Source organism: Cherax quadricarinatus, chromosome 48, assembly GCF_038502225.1.
Source record: "Cherax quadricarinatus isolate ZL_2023a chromosome 48, ASM3850222v1, whole genome shotgun sequence".
NCBI classification, from domain to species: Eukaryota; Metazoa; Arthropoda; class Malacostraca; order Decapoda; family Parastacidae; genus Cherax; species Cherax quadricarinatus.
The window spans coordinates 5,724,955-5,744,990 of NC_091339.1; the positions used below are offsets into that span (position 1 = coordinate 5,724,955).

Genomic DNA, 20,036 nt, shown 5'->3' on the forward strand with positions numbered 1-20,036 from the left:
GTGTGGAGTTAACTCACATGATGGGCAGTGTGTGGAGTGAACCCACATGATGGGCAGTGTGTGGAGTGAACCCACATAATGGGCAGTGTGTGGAATGAACCCACATGATGGGAAGTGTGTGGAGTGAACTCACATGATGGGCAGTGTGTGGAGTGAACCCACATAATGGGCAGTGTGTGGAATGAACCCACATGATGGGCAGTGTGTGGGGTGAACTCACATAATGGGCAGTGTGTGGAGTGAACCCACATGATGGGTAGTGTATGGAGTGAACCCACATAATGAGCAGTGTATGGAGTGAACCCACATAATGGGTAGTGTGTGGAATGAACCCACATGATGGGAAGTGTGTGGAGTGAACTCACATGATGGACAGTGTGTGGAGCGAACCCACATGATGGGCAGTGCGTGGAGTGAACCCACATAATGGGCAGTGTGTGGAATGAACCCACATGATGGGAAGTGTGTGGAGTGAATTCACATAATGGGCAGTGTGTGGAGTGAGCCCACATAATGGGCAGTGTGTGGAATGAACCCACATGGTGGGCAGTGTGCGGAGTGAACTCACATAATTGGCAGTGTGTGGAGTGAACCCACATGATGGGCAGTGTATGGAGTGAACCCACATGATGGGTAGTGTGTGGAATGAACCCACATGATGGGAAGTGTGTGGAGTTAACTCACATGATGGGCAGTGTGTGGACTGAACCCACATGATGGGCAGTGTGTGGAGTGAACCCACAAAATGGGCAGTGTGTGGAATGAACCCACATGATGGGAAGTGTGTGGAGTTAACTCACATGATGGGCAGTGTGTGGAGTGAACCCACATGATGGGCAGTGTGTGGAGTGAACCCACATAATGGGCAGTGTGTGGAATGAACCCACATGATGGGAAGTGTGTGGAGTGAACTCACATGATGGGCAGTGTGTGGAGTGAACCCACATAATGGGCAGTGTGTGGAATGAACCCACATGATGGGCAGTGTGTGGGGTGAACTCACATAATGGGCAGTGTGTGGAGTGAACCCACATGATGGGTAGTGTATGGAGTGAACCCACATAATGAGCAGTGTATGGAGTGAACCCACATAATGGGTAGTGTGTGGAATGAACCCACATGATGGGAAGTGTGTGGAGTGAACTCACATGATGGACAGTGTGTGGAGCGAACCCACATGATGGGCAGTGCGTGGAGTGAACCCACATAATGGGCAGTGTGTGGAATGAACCCACATGATGGGAAGTGTGTGGAGTGAATTCACATAATGGTCAGTGTGTGGAGTGAGCCCACATAATGGGCAGTGTGTGGAATGAACCCACATGGTGGGCAATGTGCGGAGTGAACTCACATAATTGGCAGTGTGTGGAGTGAACCCACATGATGGGCAGTGTATGGAGTGAACCCACATGATGGGTAGTGTGTGGAATGAACCCACATGATGGGAAGTGTGTGGAGTTAACTCACATGATGGGCAGTGTGTGGACTGAACCCATATGATGGGCAGTGTGTGGAGTGAACCCACAAAATGGGCAGTATGTGGAATGAACCCACATGATGGGAAGTGTGTGGAGTTAACTCACATGATGGGCAGTGTGTGGAGTGAACTCACATAATGGGCAGTGTGTGGAATGAACCCCCATGATGGGAAGCGTGTGGAGTGAACTCACATGATGGGCAGTGTGTGGAGTGAACCCACATAATGGGCAGTGTGTGGAATGAACCCACATGATGGGAAGTGTGTGGAGTGAACCCACATGATGGGCAGTGTGTGGAGTGAACCCACATAATGGGCAGTGTGTGGAATGAACCCACATGATGGGAAGTGTGTGGAGTGAACTCACATGATGGGCAGTGTGTGGAGTGAACCCACATAATGGGCAGTGTGTGGAATGAGCCCACATGATGGGCAGTGTATGGAGTGAACCCACATAATGGGTAGTGTGTGGAATGAACCCACATGATGGGAAGTGTGTGGAGTGAACTCACATGATGGGCAGTGTGTGGAGTGAACCCACATGATGGGCAGTGTGTGGAGTGAACCCACATAATGGGCAGTGTGTGGAATGAACCCACATGATGGAAGTGTGTGGAGTGAACTCACATGATGGGCAGTGTGTGGAGTGAACCCATATGATGGGCAGTATGTGGAGTGAACCCACATATTGGGCAGTGTGTGGAGTGAACTCAAATAATGGGCAGTGTGTGGAGTGAACCCACATAATGGGTAGTGTGTGGAGTGAACCCACATGATGGGCAGTGTGTGGAGTGAACTCAAATAATGGGCAGTGTGTAGAGTGAACCCACATGATAAGCAATGTGTGGAGTGAACCCACATAATGGGTAGTGTGTGGAATGAACCCACATGATGGGAAGTGTGTGGAGTGAACCCACATGATGGGCAGTGTGTGGAGTGTACTCAAATAATGGGCAGTGTGTGGAGTGAACTCACATAATGGGCAGTGTGTAGAGTGAACCCGCATAATGGGCAATGTGTGGAGTGAACCCACATAATGGGCAATGTGTGGAGTGAACCCACATGATGGGCAGTGTGTGAAGTAAACCCACATAATGGGCAGTGTGTGGAGTGAACTCAAATAATGGGCAGTGTGTGGAGTGAACTCAATGGGCAGTGTGTGGAGTGAACCCACATAATGGGCAGTGTGTAGAGTGAACCCACATGATAGGCAATGTGTGGAGTGAGCCCACATAATGGGCAGTGTGTGAAGTAAACCCACACGTGCATGAGTAAGGAAGGTTCATTACTGCTAATAACCAGGCCAGTGTAAACACCAGGAAGGCGAGGTAAGCATGAAATACCTTCCCTTGTGAACACTTGAACGGTGCCATCACAGGCAGGAGAAACATCGTATGCAGCCAGTAAACACCATCTCACTTCTCTCCATGTATAAAGTCACTTCTGTATTGGACTAAAGGTGCCTCTTGCGCAGGCGGAAAGTTTCTGCAGGTTAGTTACCATTTCACGGTATAACTTGATAAGTTCTTATAAAGAAATGTTCTTCTAAGATGTTTCATGTGTTTGTCATCTACTGTTCCCTCAGGGATGGGTCCTTGATGCCCTTGTGGCTCCTGAGCCTCGTTTCCTCTGCTCAAGCTTGATTGCTTCTTTGTTTTCCCAGGCGCTGTGTAACACTACAGGTTTAGCGCTCCTTCATCAATGTAATAATCATCTACCTTGTGGACTCGCTGCCTCATCGACCTCGCTTGCTACATCTGATTGTTTTCAAATTTTCCCTCGAGGGAGGTTCCTTGATGCTGGTGGGGGCTCTTGATCGAGGATTCTAGGGAATTGGATCTGTGCTCCAATTCCCTGAATTAAGCCTGAATACCTTCCACCCCCATTCCCCTCTCAAGCGCTGTATAATCCCTACGCGTTTAGCGCTCCCCATAATAATAATAGTGTTCAAATTCAAAATTATTTTTTTTATTTCTCTCATAGTGTGCAAAGGTAATGTTGTTTACATGTAATAGAACATAGTTAATCACAAAAGAAATCCACTATTAGGGAAATGTATTTCTTGTATGGTAACTAAGCTATTAGTAAAGGAAAATAATAAATGTGTGTAGCTCTTAAATGTTAACATTGTGCTGACTCATTGTGTAGTGAGTGCATCACAGACTCCAGTGTGGGAGCGTCAAGCCTTATATTAAATAATTCACTTCTAGAAAATGATAGAATGAATACTGAGAACCTTCAAAACTAGGGATTCCAAGCCAATAATGATTCTCTTCAAATCGCTTGTTCTCTCTAGGCTGGAGAACGGCTGTATACTATCTGCCCCTTTCAAGGCAGGCGACATTACACACCTGATGAATACACTTACGTATAAGTACAAAAAGGCACCTTAGTTACTAGAAATGGTTGAAATACTTTAACCTGCACTCCTTGGAACGCAGGCGAGAAAAATACATCATAATATATATTTGGAAAATCCTAGAGGGACTAGTCCAAATCTGCACACGAAATCACTCCCTACGAGAGCATAAGACTCGTCAGATGGTGCAACATCTCCCAATGAAACGCAGAGGTGCCATAAGCATATTATGAGACAACGCAATAAGCATCAGGGGCCCAAGACTGTTCAACTGCCTCCAAACTAGTCCCTAATCTGCACAAAGAAATCACTCCCTACGAAAGCAAAAGACTTGGCAGGCGATGTAACATACGCTCAATGAAAAGTAGGGGCGCCATTAATACACTAAGTGAAAACACCCTAAGTGTCCGGGGCCCAAGAGTATTCAACAGCCTCCCTCCAGCCATAAAGGGAATTACCAATTGACCCCTTCAAGAGAGAGCTGGACGGATATTAAAGTCAGTGCCGGATCAGCCGGGCTGTGTTTCGTACATTGGACTACGTGCGGCCAGCAGTAACAGCCTAGCTGATCAGGCCCTGAGCCAACGGGAGGTCGGGTCGTGAACCGGGCTGCGGTGGCGTTGATCCCCAGAATACCCTCCAGGTAGACTCCCTCCAGAGGGCTGAGGAGGGGTTGTTGAAGTGGTTCGGACATTTAGAGAGAGTGGAACGAAACAGAATGTCTTGGAGAGCATATAAATATGTAGTGGAAGGAAGGCAGGGTAGGGGTCGGCCAAGGAAAGGTTGGAGGGAGGATGTAAAGGAGGTTTTGTGTGCGGGGGACTTTGACTTCCAGCAAGCATTCATGAGCATATTAGATAGGAGAGAGTGGAGACAAATGGTTATTGACTTGACATGCTGTTGGAGAGTGAGCAAAGTAACATTTATGAAGGGATTAAAAGAAACTGGCAAGCCGGATTTGAGTCCTGGAAGTGGGAAATGCAGTGCCTGCACTCTGAAGGAGGGGTGTTGATATGTTGCAGTTTTATAACTGTAGTGTAGGCACGCCTTTGGCAAGACAGTGATGGAGTGAATGATGAAAGTGTTTTCTTCTTTTATGGATCACCCTGCCTTGGTGAGAAGCGGCCGATGTGGTAATATATATATATATATATATATATATATATATATATATATATATATATATATATATAGTATAATATATATATATTTTTTTTTTCAACAAACCGGCCGTATCCCACCAAGGCAGGGTGGCCCAAAAAGAAAAACGAAAGTTTCTCTTTTTAAATTTAGTAATTTATACGGGAGAAGGGGTTACTAGCCCCTTGCTCCCGGCATTTTAGTTGCCTCTTACAACACGCATGGCTTACGGAGGAAGAATTTTGTTCCACTTCCCCATGGAGATAAGAGGAAATAAACAACAACAAGAACTAGAAAGAAAATAGAAGAAAACCCAGAGGGATGTGTATATATACATATATATGCTTGTACATGCATGTGTAGTGTGACCTAAGTGTAAGTAGAAGTAGCAAGACAGACGTACCTGAAATCTTGCATGTTTATGAGACAGAAAAAAAGACACCAGCAATCCTACCATCATGTAAAACAATTACAGGCTTTCGTTTTACACTCGCTTGGCAGGATGGTAGTACCTCCCTGGGTGGTTGCTGTCTACCAACCTACTACCTAGATATATATATATATATATATATATATATATATATATATATATATATATATATATATATATATATATATATATATATATATATATACATAGTGGATAAAAAGGCTTCAAGGAAGAATATTTGGATTTCTTCCTGAAGCCATTTGAATATTCCACTTCCCCTACCACCCCATCTTTTAAACTATTTTTTTTTACCAATAGGAATATTTTATTACATAATATGGCACAGAAGATTTAAGAGATACATTGTTGATATAAAGGTGGCATATATATATATATATATATATATATATATATATATATATATATATATATATATATATATATATATATATATATATATATATATATATATATATATACATACACACATATATATATATATATATATATATATATATATATATATATATACATGTTGTTACGTGTGTATCACCGATTATAAGGCGAAAATCTCATCCAGCTCCTCAGAGCTGGGGCGTGTGCCCAAAATGCAGCATGCATTACCCCTTTGAACAGCCGCGCTGAGCCGCTGGAACAGAAAACTAGCTGCCCTGGGATCCCTAGTTACCCTGATGAGTCTTTTTCCCAACTCCTTAAGGAAATTAGATGCACTCTTTCCCCATGAGCCAAGGGTCTCTGAGCCTATGGGAACAAACATATAATGATGGGCAAGTTCTCCATATTTTCTAGACTTTTGGGACTCCCTAAAGCTGGCAGCTGCCCCTCCTTCCTCCCTGGTGTATTGGAGATAGGTATCAGCCAAGGTAGATGCACATGTATAGTCCCACACCACCTGCTTCCCATCTGTCCAGGCTTGAAGGGTGATACCATCTGGATGCTTCTGGCTGCCATCAGATCTGCATAGTTGGGGTGGCTCCCTTACTGCTGGGCATCCAGCTGTTGTGAGGCTCCTCTTGATAATGTTATTAACCTCCTCATGTCTTGCAATCTTTCCCTCGGATTTACGGCACACAAGACCATGGTACCCGAATCGGTCTGCTGCTTCACTGCCACAAATACACCTGTGTTCGGCGAGAATAGGGGCGGCAAGTCGAAGGGCAACACCGATGCGGATGGTCTGTGGGTCGAGGCGTGTGCCAAGGCTGGAGTTGGGAACAGCCAACAGAAAGTCCCCAGCATGAGGGGCTCTCACTGCCAGCAGGCGGGCTCTATCCTTCCCTGACACACTCTGAAGCATCGTTGAGGCTATATTTTCCACTATTGGACCATCCCAGTGCGATTGTTTGTAGTTGTTGGGGGGAGCAGGTCTGGTTTCTGAGCCCGTTAGATTATCCCAGATCATTGCTCCGTCAATGAATTTTTGGTCCTGGGCTCCAATCTTGTCCCTAAGATGTTCAGGGAGAATCGCTGCTACAAGCTCTCTGGATGCAATACACGAGGACAGAAAAGCAGGTAACGCAATCTGTGATGACTTGCGGACACCAATGCCTCCTAGTCTGACTGGAAGTGTAGCTTGGTTCCACTGCCCGTCTTCTAGAGTAAGGTTAAGTACTTTCGTAAAAATCTGCCTCAGAATACTGTCATATTCGTGCAGTATAGGGTTATCATATGAAGGTGCACATCTTAGGAAATATGTCAACCTGGGCAGACTCAAGCACTTTGTGAGAAGGTACAAGGCATCGTGGGTGTCCAGATTGCCTATTCGTTGTTCCATTCTCCTTAACTCTTCCAATTTCTTCCTGAGAATTGTGTCAATGGCATTGCTTCCCAGAGGTGCTCCTAGCAAGACACTATTTGTGGGGGCAATGACTGCTGCTCCTGGTAGTTTTGATCTCACTGCATTTATCACTTGTTGACTGACTGAGATGATTTCACATTTGGATGGATTCAGGATGAGACCCATTTCCTGTCCCCGTGTCATTACCTGTGTAAGGTCATGTAGGAGGGACTCCTTTGTACCTGCTAGTGTGCCATCATCTAGGAACCAGATGTTTAGCTCGCTGGTCAGTCTGACTGTGATTTCCCTAACTGCAATACAGAAGAGAAATGGTGCAAGAGGATCTCCTTGTTGGACACCCTCTGATGATGTGATTTCATGCTCTCCAAAGAGAAGCATTGATTCCTTGCTATACCCAGCTGAAACAAAAGGGAAGAGACCAGGGAAATGTTCTTGTACTGCTGCTAATACCACGTCTCTTTTCAGGAGATTGAACGCATTCTTGAAATCTAATTTTACCACTGCATTGTCCTCAGGCAGGTTGTTGATATATGCCCTTGTTGCATGAACCGCTGCTTCACTTCCTTGAGAGACCCCAAAGCTAAGCTGGTTTGGTTGAAGCATCATGGCTGCCTGTGCACGAATACTTCGGACAGCAGCTTTGGATACGAGGCGGCGTAACGTGTTGCCTACTGCAATTGGCCGAATTCCTCCATCCTTCTTTTTAAGTGCACAAAGTGTTGCACCAAAAAAGAAAGGTCTAATTTCATCAGGAATCAGACCAGCCAAGGAATTGTTGACGAACCTTGTGATCTCTGAAAGCAGTGTCTCTGCAATTTCCCCAATAACTGGATTAACCATTTCCTTTAAATGCTGTGGCCTTATTCCAGTGTAACCCCCAGCAGAGCCAGATGGGAACGACATTATTGCTTTGTAAATGTCTGAGTCTTCCACAATCAATGGTTCCATAGTGGGGACAGAGGTGTTGGAACTGTTGGTGCCACTGGTTTCCCTGGCAGGGTGCTTTCCTCTAAGTGCTTCAGCCGTGTCAGCATCCCTGGGAGCAACTGTATCTTCACTGGTAATAATTCTGATTGCCCCCACTGTGTTGCCCTCTTCAATTTTCTTGCTCACCTGGACTCTGACTTTTTCACTGTCAGTAGAGTGAGTGGGGGTTCTGCCTCTCCCTTTTTTGGGTTGACGGGGATATATATATATATATATATATATATATATATATATATATATATATATATATATATATATATATATATATATATATATATATATATATATACATATGTCGTGAAAAATAGGTAAAACCTGTGATTTTGACTTAAATAGCAACGCTCTTCTTGCCGAATAAAGCAAACGAAAATTTGTGTATGCAGTAAACTTGCAAAAATCATTCTGAACTTAAGGAAAAGAAAAGATATTTCATTCTGTTTGTTTATTATTAAATTACTGTAAACTTATCTAAAATATATTTAGTTGGATTAGGCTAAATTAAATTGCGCTTGTTATAAGGTTAGGTAAGTTTTCTAAGGTTCTTCTGATACAAAATTATTAATTTTTACATTAACATAAATGAAAAAATATATCTTTAAACGTATAAGAATTTTTTTTAGAAAGGATTTAATTATAAATGAGTTCTTGCTATTTGTCCAGTTTTACCTATTCGGCACGACATATACACAATATATATATATATACATACATATATATACATATATATATATATATATATATATATATATATATATATATATATATATATATATATATGTCGTGCCGAATAGGCAGAACTTGCGATATTGGCCTAAATAGCAAGGCTCATCTTGCCATATAGGACAAGTGAAAATTTGTGTATGCAATAATTTCGTCAAAATCATTCTGAACCTAACGAAAAAAATATATTTCACTGTGTTTGTTTAGTATTAAATTACTGTAAACAAATCTAAAATATATATAGTTGGGTTAGGCTAAAATAAATTACTCTAGTTATAATAAGGTTAGGTAAGTTTTCTAAGATTCTTTTGGTGCAAAATTAAAATTTTTTACATTAACATTAATGGAAATAATATATCTTTAAACGTATAAGAGAAAATTTTAGAAAGGACTTAATTTTAAATGAGTTCTTGCTAAATGACCAGTTTTACATATTCGGCACGACATATATATATATATATATATATATATATATATATATATATATATATATATATATATATATTTTTCAACAAGTTGGTCGTCTCCCACCGAGACAGGGTGACCCAAAAAAGAAAGAAAATCCCCAAAAAGAAAATACTTTCATCATCATTCAACACTTTCACCACACTCACACATTATCACTGCCTTTGCAGAGGTGCTCAGAATACAACAGTTTAGAAGCATATACGTATAAAGATACACAACATATCCCTCCAAACTGCTAATATCCCAAACCACTCCTTTAAAGTGCAGGCATTGTACTTCCCATTTCCAGGACTCAAGTCCGACTATATGAAAATAACCGGTTTCCCTGAATCCCTTCACTAAATATTACCCTGCTCACACTCCAACAGATCGTCAGGTCCCAAGTATCATTCGTCTCCATTCACTCCTATCTAACACGCTCATATATATATTGTGCAGATATAACCTAGGACATAATAATGTCAATGGGACTTATTTACAATTGTCCTTTATAATAAAAATAACGTCTTCTAGACATAAAGTGAATAATAAAAAAATAACAATGGGTGTTGTTGCTGTTAAAACAAGTCAAGTGTTTTAAATACGGTACGCATCGGATATGAAAGGTATAATACTAATACAAAATCCATAATATATACTGATTGAGAGTAGAGAGGAGCAATGCTGTGTGTCGGGAGAGCAGCGCCAAGCGGCGGGGCGCAAGAAACAAGACATTGATAATAGAAAACGAGTGAAGTGCAGCAGGTGCCCAGCAGGTCTTTGATCCGGGTGCTGGGGTCTCAGCCTCCCTGGTGCTGGGCTCTCAGCCTCCTGTCTCTTCTCTACCCCCACAGTTTGCCCCTCCTTCCTCCCATCTTCTCCCACACCTCCATAGTAGCTCTTCCACTCGCCGACACCCTCCCTCAAAATTACCTAATTTATATTTATTCTCTCGTGGCAGCTTTTATTTATGCTTACGCATTGTTTATTAATGTTAATTATTTTTATGATGCTGTAAACTTAATTTAATTTCACAAATATACATATTAAGGGCATATAAAAAATCACTCAATGAGTCTTCTTGCGCACACTTGGCACATGCGCATTAGCCACAATCGATGCGATTTTCTTATTTTATCTTATCATTATTTCCTGTCGCTTCTGGGTTGTCTCATGAACAGTTTGAGCGCACCACGTGGAGAGACATGAATTGTAATATATTCTAAAAAGAAAAATGGGCATGGAAGAAGCGTGTACAGTGACAATAAATATATATAGTCGTGTGAGTGGTAGTGTTGGAGGGGGTAGCGGCGGGGCGGGTGACGCCTCACAGTAACAGCAACTGAGCTTCAAACGGTCATGGCTGGGTGTAGTGGGTGGGTGTTGTGAGACGCTCTCCCTATATTACTGAGAATTTGTGGTAAGTCGCTCATTTACCTTACACCTAACTTGGAAATGAAAGGTGACTGGATTGTGCATAGTTTATAAGCCAGGATTTACTTGTGTACATTGAAAGGAGTGAATTTGAGGTGAAAACGTCAATAAGTGTTGTCTCAAGTGGAGGTTTGTACCTGGTGAGGTTGTCACCGTTTTACGTGAGTTGCAGCAGCTTGCAAGCAACACGCAATGCTTTGCAACTAAAGGAGAATTTTTAATTAATTCTAGATTCTCGAAGTCTTTGGCTAAAATAAATGCGATTGAAGTTATGGGCAGCATTTTGTAGTGATTTTGTTAAAGTTGGCATCTGGTGTTGACCCAGGCTGTGACCAGGCCAAGTACACTCAACCACACTGCACCAGTTAATGTATTTCAAGTTTGATTCAGTTGCACTAATAAACCTTCTCCCCAAAAGACTGACCATGATAATACATCATAGTGGATCTCGTGGCTTCTTTCATTGTTATTACATACGGGGGAAAAGTAGCTATGGGTCAAGTTTGACTTTTGAAAAAATCTACTATTGACAACTACTGAAGGCAAATTGGTGTATGCCTTAGGCACGCTCCAATTTGCGTCTAATTTTTTTTTTTTTACCAGTACCGTTTTCTTGTGTTTAATAGTTTAACGAATTTCGTGCAATTAAATGTTATTCTACTGCTCTGATGACATTTTTGTGTACAATATTTCAATTAGTTATTGTAGATAAACGATTCATATTTTTTATTTAAGATCACTTTAAACTTAATATTTATATTATTTAATTGATTTCGTAAACTGACGTGTCGTTATTTATTTCAGATTGTTGCCGGCTATGAAGTGGTGTATTGGTGTGTTGACGTTTTGTGGAGTATAGCAGTGGTGTGTTGGGATGGTTGGTACAATGTTGCCTCGCAGTGTTTTAGGGCTTGTGGGTGTGGCCCTGGTGGTGGCACTGGCCACTGTGTGCGTTAGTGCAGAGATCTTGCCCGAAGTGATGTACAATGTGGCCGTGCCACATGACGTTGTCCCTGCGCATATTGTGTACAAAATCAAATTAAAAGCTGGCCAAACCGTTAATAAGTTGATGGATAGTGAGTACTCAGATTACTTTGCTATGCTGGATAATGGTGATGTTATGACTGTGGCCAAGCTGGCCCCACTCTTGGGCCGCACTGTCACACTCCGGGTATCAACCAGTTACCCAAATGGAAACATTCAGGTGTATATCATCAAAGTGGCCATCAAAGATCATCAGACGATGCTGCGATTTCTCAAGCCAGAGTACGACGCTTATCTGTACGAGAACATGCCCGCTGGTACTGAGCTGCAGGGCCTTGACGACCTCGAAGCCATGGGGGAGGAGGACGTCAAGTATGAGTTGCTTGGTGGTCACTCTGTCTTCGCCCTTCATCACGTGGGTGGCATCCCAACTGTGGTCAGCAGGAAAGCACTAGATCGTGAGGCTCAGGACCTGTATCATCTGGTCCTGCGAGCTTACGACAAGGAAGGCATGGACATGGCAGAAGCTAAGATCAACGTTCACATTTTAGACATGAACGACCATGCTCCAGTTTTCACACAGAGCGTTTTCTATTTCTTTGTTCCTCTTAACGTTACACGATTTGACAAAATAGGTCGTGTAACTGCTCATGACGGAGACAAGGACAAGGTTGTTTATCGCTTAGCCTACCCGTCCAACACCTTCACCATCGTGCCGCAGACAGGAGAAATAATGTTGATTGAGCCCCCTGAGACCCTGGTGTATGAGCTGGAGCTAGAGGCATTTGACAAGAGAAAACCCACTCTCTACTCTGACTCCTTGGCTAAAGCACATATCGAGTTCCGCTATCCTAGCGATTCCTTGTTCACCGGAGAGAGTAATGACATTGAGTATGACGTCTACCCAGATCACGCCATGTCCAAACGCAGTGCCAAGAAGAGGGTTAAGCGAGGTCAGCTTCGTCACACCAAGGAACTGGTGTTCTCAGAGGCTGACGGAGCCGTGGAAGGTAAAGTCGTATTCCAGCTCGAGAAAGAAATTCAGTGGGAAACATTTAAAATCCGCGATGATAACCCGTGGGTAGAAGTTGACACTAACGGTGCTGTGAGAATCAAAAAGAAATGGGACTACGAGGAGTTGGGACCAGAGAAGACTATCGACTTCTGGGTCACCATCACTAACAACGACCGTAATGGTGAGTACACCAAAATAAATGTTGTGGGGAGGCAGGTGATTTCGAAGAATATTGTCGACTAGATAATCATTGGTTATATAATACATGTTATTTACGTTAAATTAGGGAGTATCTTTCGGGCAAAATTTTCTTCTATGTTTACGTCGTTTGCGTATGTACAATACTGGATGTTAAATGTCTTAGGTGTTAATTACAGTAAGTTGTTTCATGACAATTCTGCTAGCAGAATGAGTCTTGTTTAGATAGTACTAGTGTACGTTATTATTTTTATAGGGTCGGATCTTTTTTAATTAAGGTATAAATATATAAAAGGTGTGTGTGTATGCTATGTTTACCTGCAGTGCGTATTTAGGTATTAATATAAAGTAGCCGTGATATTATTGGCATAAATGGGTAGCACATTATAAAATCTTGGGTTAAAATTTCTTAGAGCTTTCTTAGGATAATTGTGTGTGTTAGTGTACTGGTTGGCAAATCGACAACGAACTGATAGGTATTTAAAGGGCAGAGGCTAGAAAGTAGTTGCACTAGTAAATTATTCGAGGTAGGTATGAGTGTTTTTCGTCACTGGAACCTTGTGTTTATAGCCAGATGCATTGTCACTTCAAATTTGAGCGTTTTCACGTGTTTTGTATTTACTTCATATTTGTTACAAGCAGTCCTATCACGATATAATACGTACTTAAAATGTTTGTTGTTCAGTGTCATGCCTAAACAGTAGCAAGTCAACTTGATATAGTATTTCTCTGCCTCTTGAGGTGAGGTGTATGCAAATGTGTGTGGTTTAAAAAAAAAATTGTATCTTTTATTAATTAGCATAATTGCTTCAGTAACAGTGGAATTGATAGGATCTTAAGATTTGTTAATACAAGTACCATGTATATTCTATTCGAACGGCTAGTTAAAACATTAAGTACCATAAAATATTGACTAGTGGTTAGTAATAGTAATATTCTATGAGTTGGGGAATACATTCCTCAAATTGGATAAATTTAGATTTAGAAAGGATATAGGAAAATATTGGGTTGGAAAGCTCCAAATTTAGGTTAGATAAATACATGAGTGAGAAGGAATGAATGCGAGTGGGAAGTTGCTCATGAGTTAAGTGTTATCAAAGCTTATTCCTTAGGTAGCATTGAAAATGGGTTGGACAGATATGTTTGTTATTGGGTTTGGGTATGAGAAGGGCTTGCCTAGTATGGGCCAGTAGGCCTGCTCAGTGTTTCTCCTTTTTTATGTTCACGTTAATGGCACCAATAAAGCAATTTGAGGGATTGTTCATGTCACTAAATAAGCTATTGACCTTTAAAAGAGTTTTCAGTGTTCCATTAAAAGTAATTTTACAAGATTATAAAACATTATTAAGGCTTATTTCCTTGATCCAGGGAAATGTATATGCCCTCTCCATCTGATCGAGCGTGATAGCCGCCCTTTTCCCTGGTCCTATGACACCAACAGGTTTAGCGCTTCCCCTGATTAAAATAAAATCTTGAGACATGTCTCGAGTAAGTTGATATTAGCAATTATCCAGGAGGGTGTTACTGTCTCGTCATATGATTGTGAAACGAAAGTCCGGTCTTTTCTTTTTAAACGTGTAAAATTAGAGGTAAATTTTGCAAACATACTTAAATTCGGTACACACTTATTATAACTTGCTTTATTAATTATTAAATCAGTTTGTGTAAACATTTAGTCTGTTTTTATTACAGCCTCTGGATCTAATGGATTATAGCTACTATCTTAGAGGTATTAATTTTGGCTAACTTTTTGTGTTTTGTATTACGACCAGCCATTCATAGGCCAAGTCTGATGTTAATGTTGGCACCGTAATATTGTGAGATTCCCGAAATCATTAACATGTTAACTTACTTGAATGATAGGGAATTTTGTGGTTCTCAAATTTACCAAGTAAAATGAATAGATAAAATGTGTAACGTGGAAGGTGGTGACTAAATGGAAGGACAGCTGTCATGTTGAAACGTGATTATCCTTGATAGCAACCATGTGGGTTGCCGGGGTAGGAAGGATAAGGGGGGGGGGAACCGGGTAAGCAGATGGTATCTGAAACCTTTCAGTGTCTAGTCTGTAGCGTATCTGATGTTGCCACTACTTGGTGAGGCGTGAGCACATGTACTTACACATAAAGAGCGCACGTGTGTGCTTTTAAATGCGCGTTAATTAATTGCCAAATTATGTATACGTTTTGACTGCTAAAGATTGCAGTATTAAATGACTCTGTGTATGCATTTTTAATTAGTGCTATGTATTCGAATATTTATGGATTAATGACAGTTTTGTAATAAAATAGACCACACTAGAAAGACTGGGATCGTTACGTCACTTGCCTATCAGCCCAAAAGTCTCAGAATACGCAATTTGCAATTTTTAATCCTATCCAGCATGCCTTTCTCTGCGCACTCTAGGTGATTACCTTTTACGTGTAGTCATGAGTCACTAGCACGTTAGTGTTAACCTTGCTGAATGTCTTTGTAAAGGTCATCATTCTGGAACGAAACCATATTGCTCATCAAATCCCGTTTTGTAAAGCTTTGCAGCGGTAGGCTGTCGACAAGAGCATTTCCACTAATTGGTGACACGGATTTCATTGGGCTTATTGTCTCGTTTGAGAGATTCTGGGTAAAGATACTTCACCATGCACCTACAGCCAGCTACACGTACTCAACACACACCAACCATCCTGTACACATTGCAACTGATTTTTACCTGTGAGTATTTTAAAATTTTAGGTTTTCTGACACCGTTTGAGGATATATATCTAGTGGCTGCCAGATCTCCAAGTTTTTTCCTGTTTGTTGCCTACAGGCTTACCTAGCCATCGCAGATTTGTGTACTTGTTTGAATAACAACTGTAGTTCCGTATTGGGAAGAATTGAAAGTTGCTTAAACGTTTGTCCATATTTAAAGCTGTTATAAAGATTACAATTATCTTTTTGAAAATGTCTGAAAATACAGAAGAGGATTTAATTTATACCATATATTTTCATGTGATTTATTAAAATACTAAAATTTATTTAATCTGGTATAGTATTTGGTTAATATATACCGTAATAAATAAATGAATAAAAATTGAAATATAGCATTATTATGTAAATTTATGGCATAGTGATGTCAAACGAACAATTAGTGGCACTGTAGGGGGTTTACCATTGTCTCCGAGCTTAGGTCAGACAAGTGGAAAATAAGCGATTGTGAGTCATGTATTGAGCTAGTTGACGAGATTAAAGTTCATGGTGGTAGTAGCTATCTTTATTCTCCTGACATAGTAGCAGCGCCTGTGTTTAGTTATTGAACAAGTTGTTAATATCATCTCGTTTGGCTCGACAGTATTTGCTAATATAAACAATACTTCGTAAAGTGGAACTTCAAACAATAGTTACATAATGTTCAATCAAGAACTGGGATTGCCTGAACATATCCCTGAAAAAGCCGGGAGGACTAATCCCAAACTTGACTGAAACCACTCCGTATGAAAACAAGAGGCTTGGCAGACAGTGCAAAATACCTCGAAAAAAAGGGGGGGGGGGCGGAAGAAGTGTCAGATCCCATATATTAGCACCCTCCCCCCCTCAAGGAAGGTTCCTTGATGTTGGTGAGGGGCTCTTGATTTAAGGAATTGGATCTGTGCTCCAGTTCCCCGAATTAAGCCTGAATGCCTTCCACATCCCCCCCAAGGTGCTGTATAATCCTCCGGGTTTAGCGCTTCCCCCTTGATTATAATAATAATAATTACCCTCCCCCCATGCATAAGGGCAATTATCAGAAGCCTTTTGTCTTAAAGAGAGAGAACCTGGCAAGTTCCTCATATCAGATAGTGACTAGCCGGGTTGTGGTTCGTATGTTGGACTTTGCGGCCAACAGTAATAGGCAGGTTGATCAGGCGTTGATCCACCAGGCGGCCTGGTCCTGGAGCAGGCCGCGGGAGGCCAGGCTTGTCTGGTGCTTGCCTGGTCAACCAGCCTGTTGTTGTTGGCGACCCGCTAGCCCACATATCCATCAGAGCCTGGATGATCTGGCACTTGTTCAGTTTCCTCTGGAAGATTTCTACACTTGTTCCTGAAGCGTTTCTGAAATCTGGTAAGATATTGAATAGTCTGGGGCCATGAATGTTCATACAAATATTGTGCCCATGGCGCCTTTGCTTTTAACTGGCTTTATTTTACAGTTCCTCTCGTACGTCTCTCTCCATTATGTTTTGGCAGTGCGCAGATTCGGAACTAGACCCCTGAGTACTTTCCTCGTATACTCATGTGTATCTCTCCTCCACTCGTTCCCGGTAATTAATTTAAATGCTTTATTGGTTCTATGTAGGCCGTTATTGATGTTTCTCCTGCCCTGAACAGGGCAGTCAACGCTAACCAATACTCCAAATGAGAGAGCACAAGCGATTTGAATTCTTGTCACCATTGACACTATTTCCCTTGTTTTGAAAGTTCCTATCCACCTTTTCATTATTCAAGCTTATTGCCTTATTGTGTTGAAAATCCATTTGCCTACCAACCCCATTATGCCTATAGCCCCCATTTTGTGTGCAGTCACCCCATGATCAAATTTGCCAAACGCCTTTGCAAAATCCATGTTACCTATCCATGAATTTGTAGGAGTGACTCGTTTTCCTTCTGTGGGGAAGGATTAATCTTGAGATTATATATGGGCTATGACAGTTGAAGAAGGCAGACTAAGTCGATGTAATTATGTCACAGAATGGTATCAGTTGTATAAATTAGTGATCAAATATCCTTAACATTGATTGATTTAGTAGACTACGCATACGTCATTTCATAGTGAATACAAAGCAAAATTTTAGTCTAGTGAACTTGTATAGTTACAACAAATGAATATAAATTCTCAGGATGAAAGAATATTATGATGCATCATATTTTTCCTACATAAACAATTCAGCATGAAATATATTTGTGAGAGATGATGCTTGACAAATTGACTAGTGTTAGCCATTACAGATAAGTCAAGGTGTAGTGCAAGTTTCAATTCTGCATTGCAAGATATTTTATGACTTAATTTCTTGAAAAAAACTAGACTTGTCTCAGAAACTTTAGTGTGAAGCAATTTCCACGAACCAGTTTTTCCTTTGTCAGGAAATAGCGTACATTTATAGTGGAAAAATTCTGAGCGCCTGTGTTGCGCTTTCCTTAAACTATATAGCTATATTGCTAACAGGGTTGGTTTCTGAGTTGTAAATAAAAATTTTCCTTTGCCTTTTTAATTTTCCTTGATTTGTTTTTGCATCGAACGTATTTAATTAAAACTTAAATGACTAAACTGGGAAAGAGGAAAATAATAGGGAGAAACAGAATAGGACGGATATGACTAACAGTGAAACCGTAGAAATGCATCTGGTTACCATCACTGTTTTCCTGGAGGCTCACGCAAGCAAATTCCCAGGTTGAGCGTCATCACCTGCTCAGGAAATTACCACAGTTTCCTTGTATCGCTTGCTGGTAATTGATTATTGGTTGTAATATTAAGGTATTGTCAGTGTCGCCTGTTGCAAGGAGAGGTTCTGTTTAATGCATTCATTTTTGATTGGTTAAACGGGACTTAGCCTTATTTAGAATTTTGCACTTGCTGCGACTCCTTAAACTTGATATGTGTAAAATCAATGGAGTTGTACATCAAATGTTAATAATGATAGTATTGAGTGTGACTGAGCCGTTGGGTTGGGAGGGAAGGGAGGGTGAGCCGCCAGTAATATGAGTGTTAGCGTGAGGGAGGACTGCGGATTTGAATACGGTGAGAAGTTGTAGCTGCGTTGACGGGTGTAGACAGTGACGGCTGGCTACCCTGACGCACCTGTCCTGGAATGCCCAAGTGGGTCACCTCTTGCCCGTGCTACTCGAGAGTTGTAGGAAATTGGGGAGGGTTTCTGCCTGAATTCTACCTGGAGTGTTTTCAGAGGGTCAACGTCCTCCGCGACCCGGTCCCTGAACAGTCCGCTTGGTAAAGAAAAGCCTGATCAAATGCAGTATATCCTGTGCTAATTCAAAACCATCTTATTCTTATTTTAGTTCATTTTTGACAGCTTTTACATGAACTACTAAAATTTTTGCCGTACCCTCTTCACCATGAACATCTCAGGTTTGTATTTTTAAAAACTAGGCTTAGTAAAGTTACCTGTAGGATACTTATTTCTTCCGGAGGTCACCATCCCCTCGACCCAGTTCTAGACCAGGCCTCCTGGTTGCTGGCCTGGTCATAAAGCTGTTAGTGCCTGCCGCCTGCAGTCCACTGTATGCTCCACAGCCAGTCGGATGATCAGGAACTGATCTAAGGAATTTGTGTAGTTTCCTCATGAAGACGGTTTGTTAATGATCATCCTTATGCATGGAGGGTGGGTGTTGAAAATACATGGTTCCTTTGCATGTATTGAGTTTTCTCTACTCATTGCGCCTCTGCTTTTCACCGGAGGTATCCTGCATTACCTGCAAAACCTCTTACCTGGAGTCTACCTGAAGTGTGTTCCTAGGGTCAAACCCGCCGGCCCCGTCCCAGAGGAGGTCTTCCAGTGGATGGCTTGATCAGCCAGGCCGAACAGGCATCGAGTTGAAAAACATGTCCAGTTCCTTCTTGAAGACAGCCAGGTGTCTGTTGGCAATCCCCATTATGTATGAAGGAAGGACATCGCAAAGTTATGGTCCCTTAACACTTACTGAGTTTTTCCTTAGTGTACTCGCTGCACCCCTGCTTTTCGTTGGGGTATTTTGCACCGTTTGTCAAGTCTCATTATTTTCATAGGGAACAATTTGTGTTTGCAAATTTGGGTCCAATATTTCTAGAATTTTCCAGGTGTAGATTATAATGTACCTGTCTCGCCTGCGTGCCAAAGAATAAAGAACTTCAAACGTTCCTAGTAATTTAAGTGCTTAACTGAATCTATGCGAGTAGTGAAGGTCTGCAGTTTAGCCTGCCTTGAACGTTGCTGTTAGTACTTTACCTACCTGGAGTCTACCTGTAGGGTTTTCCTGTGGTTAACACCCCCGTAGCCCAGTCCTTAACCAGACCTCCCA

At 41.6% G+C, this 20,036-nt stretch overlaps 1 protein-coding gene across 5 annotated transcripts in view; it reads left to right on the forward strand.

Annotated features, from left to right (window-relative positions):
- Window positions 1-10,666: 10,666 nt before the first annotated feature.
- Window positions 10,667-20,036, forward strand: part of LOC128696198 (neural-cadherin-like) — a 703,451-nt gene continuing 694,081 nt past the window's right edge. For all 5 annotated transcript variants that reach the window (XM_070094825.1, XM_070094826.1, XM_070094828.1 and 2 more), the window contains exons 1-2: window positions 10,667-10,799; window positions 11,618-12,993. In XM_070094825.1, coding sequence (XP_069950926.1) covers window positions 11,688-12,993 — 1,306 coding nt within the window. In that variant the 5' untranslated portion in view covers window positions 10,667-10,799; window positions 11,618-11,687. The remainder of the gene's footprint in view (window positions 10,800-11,617; window positions 12,994-20,036) is intronic.